This window comes from Motacilla alba, chromosome 4 (assembly GCF_015832195.1).
Source record: "Motacilla alba alba isolate MOTALB_02 chromosome 4, Motacilla_alba_V1.0_pri, whole genome shotgun sequence".
Classification (NCBI taxonomy): Eukaryota; Metazoa; Chordata; class Aves; order Passeriformes; family Motacillidae; genus Motacilla; species Motacilla alba.
The window spans coordinates 71,388,882-71,398,895 of NC_052019.1; the positions used below are offsets into that span (position 1 = coordinate 71,388,882).

General features: G+C 49.9%; 1 protein-coding gene across 1 annotated transcript; it reads left to right on the top strand.

The window, feature by feature from the left end:
- Positions 1–266: 266 nt before the first annotated feature.
- On the top strand, positions 267–6,824 carry CCNG2 (cyclin G2). Its single transcript, XM_038134156.1, has 7 exons — positions 267–667; positions 1,588–1,725; positions 2,514–2,764; positions 2,917–2,995; positions 3,080–3,178; positions 4,270–4,475; positions 4,978–6,824. The coding sequence occupies exons 1-7, from the start codon at positions 557–559 to the stop codon at positions 5,108–5,110; spliced, it is 1,017 nt and encodes a 338-aa protein (XP_037990084.1). The 5' UTR covers positions 267–556; the 3' UTR covers positions 5,111–6,824.
- The last annotated feature ends 3,190 nt before the right edge of the window (positions 6,825–10,014 follow it).

Below are 10,014 nucleotides of genomic sequence, written 5' to 3' on the forward strand. Positions count from 1 at the left end.
GGATGAGGCGCCGCTGGCGTCCCTTTAAAGGCGTGATGCGTCCCTCGCCGTGTCCCTCCGCGCGGCCTCCTCGCCCCGCCGCAGCAGCGAGGTGGCGCTCCGGTCCTCGCTGAGCTGGAGCTCCGCGGGTCGGCCGGGCCCTGCCCGGACCTCGGGGACCCGTCGGGGCGCCGTCGGGCCGCGTGAGCGGGGGGCGGCCTATTTGACTTCCGCGCGCCGCCTCACCGGCGGGGATCGCTCCGCGCGGGACAACAGAAGCCGTGGGCGGGGACGCGGCGCCGCCATCTTGGAGCGGGGCCGGGGCCGGGGCGGAGGAGAGCGGCCGGGGATGGTGCCGTGACAGCGCCGTGACTCCGCGCGGGGGTCCAGGCCGCCCTGCCTGGATGCGGGGTCAGCGGCCGAGCCCACCCCCGTCCGCGCGGTGACGGGAGCCGGGCTCGCCTCCCCCTCGCCGAGCGGTGAGGGCTGCGGGGGGGGCCCGTGTCCCCTCGCCCCCGGCCTGCGGGGCCCCTTTGTTTCCCTGCTGCGGAGGGGAAGGAGGCGAAGGGAAGGGAAGATGAGCAGCGAGGCGCTGTGGCTCTTCAAGCAGCTGAACCTCCATCTGGAGCTGGAGGGGCGGTTCCAGCCCCGCGAGAAGGGACTCAGCCTCATCGAGGGCGCCGCCGAGGTGGGTGAGGGCGTCGGGGGGCTCCTCAGGGCCGAAAGAAAATTTCGGAGAAAATTCCGGCTAATGGAATTTGAAGTGCTTCAACTGCGGGAAGTTAATTCTTTTCTCTGTGTGCTCCGCTTGCCTTTTGTTTTAATTCTGTGTTCGTCTGTAGCTATTAACGTTACCTTATCCAAGCGCTGCCGCCTGCGGGGCAAGGCGTTTCGTACTCGAGGTGTTCGGTATTTACTGTTTAAACTTGGAGCGGGCACAGGAGCGAGGGGTTGTGTATTGTTTCCGTCAGGGGAGCTTCCTGCCGCTGCAGGGGAGGTGGGATGTAACACGCAGGGGAACCGGCGGCTTTTCGTTGGCGCTGTCTGGGGAAATGAACGCAGGACCGCTCGGTGCTGAACAGCAGAATGTAAATAGACCATAAACATCTCCGCGCTAACGACCAAAGGTCCTTACTGAGTTCGGGACGGGCTTATTACGTGCCTTCGGGTGTTTGTGAGCTCTTTGGGAAGAGCCTTAATATTTAACAAAAAAAAAAAATTCCCTGAGGTAAGTCTGCTTGTTTGTTGTGAAAGCAGAGCTGTTGCTTAAATATTGTCATGCAAGGCAGAGAGCTGTGCGGTCCTTTCTAAGGGCAGGAGTCACTGTGTGTGCCTGCAGTTGGCAGCTTAAAAAGGTCTTAAATGTGTCTTAAAAGCAGCAAGTGGAGAGGAGGAGTGCTTGTGCACCAGTGAGACTCCGGACCCGGCTGTAATCTCTGAGCCGTGGGTGTGATTTGAGTCCGAAGTGCCTACATTTATTTTCTTTTCAATTCAAGTGAAATAAAGTATTTAAGGGAAAAATTGTTTCTGTTTGATCTAAATAAAAGGCGATTTAAGGAGTGAGGCGCAGTGATAATAATATTTGTGGCTTTGCCTCTCTTGCCCTAGAATGAGAACACTCTGTGTCCAAGACAAAGGAATGCCAAGGTGGAAGATCTTTGGAGTCTGACCAACTTCTTTGGCTTTGCAACTGAAACGTTTGTTTTGGCTGTCAACATTCTGGACAGATTCTTGGCTCTTATGAAGGTATAAAAGTATGGCTGTTGATGCAGCAGCAGCTCTGAGGTCTCCTTTGTGAACCTGGAGTTGAGTGCAGTTCCTTTCACCCCTAAAGACGAGTAGCAGCTTGATTTACTTCCTCTAACAAATCTGTAACCATCACCACGGGGATGTCTGAGAAGGGAGGAATTGAGGGAAACAAACCAGTAAGTGTTAGAGGCTGTCTCTGGGTGCTCTGCTAGAGCTTAGCTTAGCCTCGGGACCGACACCTAGTGATCATTTCCTGGTCGTTTTTATCGTGGTTGTGCTGCTTTAAGGCAGGAAGCTTGCACTAAACCAGTTCCTCATTGTTAGATCAGCAGGGAAAACGACGTTGCATCGGTTCTCTGGTCGGACGGGCCTTGAAGTGGCACAAAACGCACAGAGGGAGAGGGGAGAGAGGAGCAGGGGCAGGAACGAGCTGCGGAGGGATGGGGCTGCCCAGAACAGGCTCGGGCTTTGTGTGGGCTGCGAGCGAGGCTGGGCGAGCGCTGCCGCTCGGGGGAGCAGGGAATCGCAGTTCCCACCGCGACTCGTTTGTGTCCTGGTGGGGAACAACCTGAGGAGAGGCTGCTCAGCTGTGGCACTTGACTTGCTCAGCCCCAGCGGCCCGGTGCTGCCTCCTGGGCTCTGCTCCAGCTGAACTGATGGAACTGCTTGTGCCTGGGGGTGGAGTGGGAGCTGGTCAGAAGTGTGGGTATTCCAAGCACAGTTGGTGTTGAAGCCCGGGGTTGCTGGGTGGTGATGCATTCACGGCGCTTCGTCTGGTTTTTCAGGTGAAACCAAAGCATTTGTCTTGCATTGGAGTTTGCTGCATGCAGCTGGCCGCCCGTGTGGTGGAGGAGGAATGCAATGTGCCATCTGCTCACGAGATCATCCGGATCAGCCAATGTAAATGCACTGTGTCCGACCTGAAACGGATGGAAAAGATCATTTCAGAAAAGTTGCACTTTGAATTTAAAGCTACTACTGCCTTAACCTTCTTGCACTTGTACCATACTATTGTACTCTGTCATACCTCAGAAAGGTGAGTTGGTGGTGTTTGCTGAGCCCCCTTTTCGTCCCATCAGAGGTGATTGCAGCCTTGCCTGTAGAGGAGGCAGCTCCTCAGGTCCTGCTTCCTGGCGAGGGAACGCTCGTTCACGCAGACCCTTCCTTCTTCTCTTGGCTGTCTCACAGGAAAGAAGTGTTGAATCTGGACAAGTTGGAAGCACAGCTAAAAGCTTGCAACTGCCGTCTAGTGTTCTCTAAAGCAAAAGTGAGTCGAAGCAGTTGTTTGTAGCTGCTGAGTAGGTTTGTGGTGGTGGCTGTGGTGCTGAGTGCTGTATTCTGGTCCTTTCAGCCATCTGTCCTGGCCTTGTGCCTTCTCACTCTGGAAGTTCAGACGCTGAAATCTGTTGAGCTGCTGGAGATCCTTCTGCGTGTTCAAAAGCATTCAAAGGTGAGTGTTTTCAGTGGGTTCTTTGGCCTGACACTGTTAATGATGGGTGATGGCACATTTAGGGGTCCCTTAAATGGGTCTCTAAATGTGTCCTTACAGGTTCTGTTTGGCTGAAAGAAGCAGTTGAAAAATCAGCTTAAATGTATAAAATCAGAGGAACTGCTGACCCAGTGTGTACACAATGCACCCTTTAACAGGCAGCTGATTGAACTTGTACAGCTCTGGCTGTTGTGTGGTCTGGACAAAGTTCCAGTCTGTTCTGGGCCTGCTGGGCTGCATGTTCCTTTTGCCTGAATAATTAAACCTGAGGGAATGGCTGCAGCTGTGTCAGGGGAGGCTGCATATCAGGAAAAGGTTCTTCCCCTGCATGGAGGTCAGGCACTGAACAGGCTCCCAGGGAATGGGCACAGCTCAAGGAGCATTTGGACAGTGCCCTCGGGTAGAGGCTGGAATCGGTGCGTTTGTCCTGTGCAGGGCCAGGAGTTGAACTCCATGATGCTTGGATGCTTGTGGATCCCTTCCAGCTCAGGCTATCCTATGAATTAAAACAGGATTCATGGCCTCTAGCTGCGTGCTGCCTCTGTTGATGCTCCTCTAGGAGCAGCTTTTCACTCTTACAGTCAGATGGAACAACCCCAGTTTCTTAAGGGATAGAAGTAGTTCCTTAAAGTACATGATTCCATTTTAAAATGGTGGTTTAAAGTTTATTTTGTTGTGAAGCAGTTCAAAAATCTTCGCTTCCATTTGAAAATGGAGTTTTAAAAAAGTTTTATTCCATTTTAAAGTAGAATAACCTTTGTTTCATTTCTCCTTTGGAAGTGATAAAGAAAATGGTAACAAGGACTGACAGGCCAACTGTCAACCTAACTCCACCTTGAACAGGGACTTGTCTGGAAGGTGTGTGGGAGTTGGTAGCTCACCTTTTAAAGCAGCTTTGACAAAGGTATCGCAGTTATGACTCACTTCTGTCTTGGCTGACGTTTTTTTCCAGGTCTTTCCCAAAAAGGTGAAATGGAGGCAGGAGTTATCCTTAGAGCATGTGTGTTACAGACTAACTAACTTATGGAGTTTTTGGTGGTTTTTTTTTTCAGATAAGTGATAGTGAACTTCTTTACTGGAGGGAGCTGGTCTCTAAATGCCTGGCAGATTATTCTTCTCCTGAATGCTGCAAGCCTGATCACAAAAAACTGGTTTGGATTGTTTCGAGGCGTACAGCCCAAAACCTGCAAAACAGTTACTACAGTGTTCCCGAGCTGCCCACGATCCCGGAGGGGGGATGCTTCAATGGAAGTGAGAGGTGGGTAACGCTTGGCTGCTTCATTTGTTGGGAATTCTCCTTTTCCTCTGTGTAACTATGGCTTGATCGCTGCTGCTTGGGGAAAAAAACCAAGTGCTAGCTCTGAGAACATTGCTGGGCTTGGAATGTGCCTTCAGCGCATGGAGACAAGGGGGGGCCGTCATTGTGGTGTTCAGAGGTGCTTGGCCGAGTGGGGGGAGGCGCCGTTGGTTTTTATGGAAGGCTTGCAAAGGTTTTCAGTCTCCTGGAGGAATTGATGCTTGCTGTCTGGAACACTGGCTTCATGATCGGTAGGGTGTTGTTGGCATCAGGAGGATCGTGCCTTGTTAAGATTTCAGCTTCAGGAGCCCTAAGGAGCTTTAGGCTGAGCAGCAGCTTTTAGATGTGGGATGTTGCTGCTAGCAACAGAGAAGCGTGCAAGAAACGCCAGGATTGAGGAGAACTTTGCCACTTTGAAAGGGTTGTGCTTTGTTAAAATGACCTTTCCCACTGTTCCTTCTAGTGAAGACTCCTGTGAAGACATGAGCAGCGGGGAAGAAAGCCTTAGCAGTTCTCCTCCGAGTGATCTGGAAGGCACCTTCTTCTTTGAACTCAAACCTAAACCCAAGTGGCAAACTCTCAGCTGTCGCTCTTAGCACCGAGCCTGGATTGTGTTTGGCTCAGGTGTTGAATGCACCGTAGAGTCTTTTGGCAATAATAAATGAGGTGGTGATCTGTAAACTGTATTAAGGCAAAACTTGCTGTGGTATATCAATGCTTTCAATGCCTGCCTTGGTTTTTTTGTTGTTGTAATTTTAAGGAATTAAAAAAAAAATTCTTTCAGGTCCCCAGAGCAGCAAAAAAAGAAAAAAAAAGTTGTTGTACGGTTCTGTTGTCAACAGCCATGAATGTAGTTCTGTACCTGGTGGTCCAAAACCCTCAGCAGCTCAACACCTGAGCTGATTTCAGGGTCTTGCCTGAGAAGCATGGAGCAGGAGTGAGAAGTTTTCCTGAAGATTAAATGGGAAGCGCTTGGTTCATGGAAGAAACTTGCTCCATGCGTTCAGTCAAGCAAGGGAGGGGCCCAAGAGGAGCTGTGCAGTTGTTGTCCTGGGATGTTCTCAGGACTCCACATGACAGAATCCCAAGCTTGGCTTGATTTCGGTGTTGACCCTGCTTGGAGCAGGAGGTTGGACTGCAGTCCCTCTCGAGGGCACCTCCACTCCTCCTGGGAGTGGTGCTCCTCTGGGGTTAGATCCCGGTGGCTGTGTGGGTTACATGGAGCACGTGTGTGTGTACATTGTGCCAGGCTGGAATGATTGGCTCTCCGATGGGCCCAACACTGAAACTGCTTTTCCTTTTCAGCAGGGTCTTGAGTTGTGTACTCCAAGTAGCAATTTTGGAAGCTTGGCTTTTATAAACTTCAGGGATCCCTATTTCACACCAGGAGTATGTGTGGTAAGCAGGAAGTTTCTAGTCAATATAGTTTTCACTTTGAGATAGTATAGGTTGTGTGCCCAGGAGTAATTCCATCTTTTCTTTAGTACAGATGTTTTTACACTGAAATTCACGTTGTACACTTCAGTGTGTTTCAAATCTTAACATGTCAATCCATGCTATTAGCTTAGACTTCTTAACTTGGTAAACCTTGCTAGGTCTACATTCCTTTGAATATTTAACCCTTGTAGTTGTTTTTCAGTATATTCATGTTATTGATTGAGTCATAATCAGACTTGTTTGCATGCTGATGTGAAGCAGTTAGTGCAGGAGAAGTTGAAATTACGCAGTAAAATATCAGGTAAATGTGATGGTGAAGTAGTTAATGTAATGGTTTTTCTTCTGAACTTCGTTATCAAAGCACAAATTCCAGTCTAATTGTGTTTCTCCCTGGTGAGGACATGGCTAAAGCAGACTAAAGTAGCTCAGAGTAACGGTGTGAGGTGTGGTGGTGCCAAAGTAGAAATGAAGGAGCAAACAAGCTAAAAGCTGTTTCCTAGGTGCCAGCGTTGCTTTAGAAAGGTAAGAGTGATGCTGTAAGTCCATAACTGTTATGTGGTTTCAGTTTTCTAAAAACACACAAAAGTTTACAAAAAGTGTATATGAAAATGTAAATTAAAAAAAAATGTACAGAAAAAAATTTAAAACAAAAAAAAGAGCAGAAAATACTGTATTTTTTTACATTGTATGTAACTTTTTGTAGGTCTGTGGCATGTAGATAGTAATTTATTGTGTACTCTGTATGATACAAATACTGTACCTCTGAAGACTTCTTGCTGCAAGTCTCTGCTCACTTCAGGAGCGCTTGGGTGAGGAACCTACTGAGTCTTGTTTCAGTTGAGAACAAAAATAAACCAAGTGCTGTATTTGTTACCTGCTGTGAGTGGCGGTCGGTTCCTTGAAGCTTTTGGCTTCCTCTCTTTTTGTTGTGCTGTGCGGGGTGTGTGATCCCACAGCTGGGTTCCAGCTTTCCCAGGAGCTGTGAGCAGCTGGAGTGAGGTATCCCGTGCTCATTGTGAGCGTTGTGCTTGGCACGTTGGCACATCCAGAGCTCCTGCCAGGGGTCAAGGGTCATTCCAGCTGCATTCCTCTGGCTTCTGCAGGGATTGTCCTTGCTGCTGTTTTTTGTGGTGAACCCTGGTCACCACACCTTGAGGTGCCACTCGGGTCCCCTCAGCACGGCACCCTCCCGGCTCGGGTGTGCCGCGTGGGTGAGCTCAGAGCAAGGTGGGAAGCCATGGCGTCCAGCCCCTTTCAAGTCTGTTCCACGAGGAGAAACGGGCTTGGGAGAAGGTTGTGGGGTTCGCTTCTGTGGTTGGAATGACGTAGGCTCAACTTTGATTCTGCCAGGTCAGGTGGCAGCAGTTCCCCCCGAGGAGATTTGCCCGGCTTCCCCCAAAGAAGGGGGATTTTGGTGGTTGGCTTGTCTGGAATAGCAGAGGTGTGCGTGGCTTTTGGGTGCTGTTTGGGGCTTGCCTGCACCACGTGGTGGGACTGGGAAGGCTTGCAGTTTAAATGCCTGCTCATTTTCATAACTGCTCTGTCAGTGAGACTGGTTTGGGTGGGGGCTGAGGGGGCTCAAAGGCAATTGGCTTTGTGGGGAAGCCGTCCCCTGAAACAACTCCTGGCTGTGTCCACCTTCTGCCAGCTTGCTTTCCGTGCTGCTGAACCTATTGGAAGCGTAATGCTCCAAGTTCACGCAGGTTTCTGAGAGCATCTTGAAATGTCATCCTACTGCTCTCCTCTGGCTGGACTGGGCCACAAGGGATCTGTAGTGGAAGCACTTCTGTTCCTGGTGAGTTGTCATTCCGTAATTAAATAATTATAACAGTGGCCTTTTAAACAGGAAACTTGACTTCCCCACCAGTTGATGACGTAGGACAAGTGACACGCAGCAATAAAGCAGTGCCTTCAGACCCTGGTCCTTAACAGCTCCCCCTTTTTTCCTGATGGAATAAGGATATTCCTGTCAGAGCTTAGAGCACTCTGATTTTAGAGCAGCATACACTTTTAGTGTATTTTAGAACTGAATGGTCTCAGGCCATCTCTTTGCTTGGACTAACAGGTGAGTGAGTTATTCTTGTGATCCCACTTGGCTGTCAGGGAGCTCAGCAAAATGGGAATCTGTAACTGCTTGGCACATACATGGTGTTATTTATCTTAAAGTACGTGTTGCAGCTGTGGGGTGTCACATGGCTATGCTTTGTGGTGTAAGCCTGCGGCTGGTGTAGTGCATCTCCTGAAAGCAGAAAGTTGCCATAACAACTGAATGAAATCAATTAGCGTAATAAGCAATTAAAATCTCATCCTTAGTGTTGCATAAACATAGCATTTCGCTCATGAATTATTAGCGCTCTTGCCTCTAGACCTGTACGTTCTGGTTCTGATTTGCAATCTCAACCATTTTTGAATTAACGAAGCATTTAATTTCTCCTTCAAAGAGTGCTGGTGGGGTTTTTCCTGGCCATGGCAAGCGGGTTCTTCATCAGAGACGTGAGCACTGTTACACACCTACATGGAGGAAACGTTTGCGATGGGATTTCCAGAGCGCTCAGCACCGGCTTTGTTTGCACACAGTGAAGTCAAGAAGAAGAAGAGTAGCCTGTGGTCTAGGGATCTTTTGTCCTGGGCCTAGGAAGGCAAAGGCAGGTCCTTCCTCTGTTCCACACTTCCTCCTTGACCTTCTGTGTATGCCTGAGCCTCTTGCTTCCTTTGTTCCCCTCAAAGCCAGGAACAGCTCCTTGCTGTAGCGCTCATTTGTCAAGGATACATCAGCTCAAACCAGGGAATGGCAGAGCTGTTGTGGAAAGGTGGGATGTGTGACGGCCCGTGGGGAAGCAGGGTTTGCAGACTGTTGGCTTTGCAAGGGCCTGTAGGCTTGTTCTGCAAGGGTTTTGTGTGGCTGGGGGTCAAATGTTTCGAAGGTCAGAGTGCAGTTTATAATCCAGAGTCTCCAAGGAACTTTGGAAAACACGTCTGCGGTCTAAGTAGTGGTCCTGTCATGTGCAGTGGCTGAGTCAGGGATTTGGGAAGCCTTTGGCATGCAGAGCTCAATTATTAACTCAGGTAGGGAGCAAAAGCCCTGGAGGTGATCCCTGGCTTTCTCCTGGCAGGATGACGGAAGCCAAGGCCAGTGGTCTGAGGGTTTGTGCCACAGATGATCTGAAGCTGGGTGTGGTGTCTGTGCCAGCTTTTGGCCCAAGATAGTGGCACAGTGCATCCACAGGTTATCTGTGTGGTGCCTTGTGCTTTCCTCAGCTTTTATTGTTCCGTTAAATGTAATCCTGCCGCCTTTATCCTGCCTGGGCAATCGGGAAAAGGCCCACACTCAGTGCTGTAAATGCAGTGTGAGCTGAGAAATAAAACAGGGCTCCCTTGAAGGAATTTGGGTTTACTCTGGTCCCAGGATGTGCTCTTGGGATGAGGTAACCTCCACAGCCTCCAACTGCCACTGGAATAGCTGTTGGAGTATTCTTACAAGCCCAGGCTGGGATTCACTCTTGCACTGTCTGATTCGCTGTTAGTTTTCAGCGTGTTTTCCTTAACCCCAAGCAGGTGATGATGTGTTCCCCTCTGATCCATGTGCGGGGACTGTGTTGCTCCAAGTGCCTGTGAAAACACGGATTTCTGCTCCAGTGGGAAAAACCTGTGCACTTTACTGTGCCAGGCAGTGAGGAAGGCACAGTCGTACAACACATCCAGCGCTTTTTCCATAGTTAGCTGAGTGCTGGACAGCTGTTGCAGCTGTAACTAGTGTGTAACTCTCAATGTGAAGGATTGGCATGCTTTGGATTTCTGTGGGAAGCAGCTGAAGGCTTCCTTGGCTGTTAAACGAAGTCCTGTTTAGGCTGCATTGACGTACATGTTAACGGTGTTCATCTGGAAATCTGCAGTACTGTACTGCCACACTTGTTGGGCAGAGACTTTGTGGAGAATCCTCTGGCTGTCCTACTCTTATGGAACGGCCTTTGCCCACAGTTGCCATGGAAGCCTTGCCTTCGGTGTGCCCTTGGGATTCACCCTGAACAAAAGGTCTGCCTGGAGTCACAGGGCTGCACTCTTC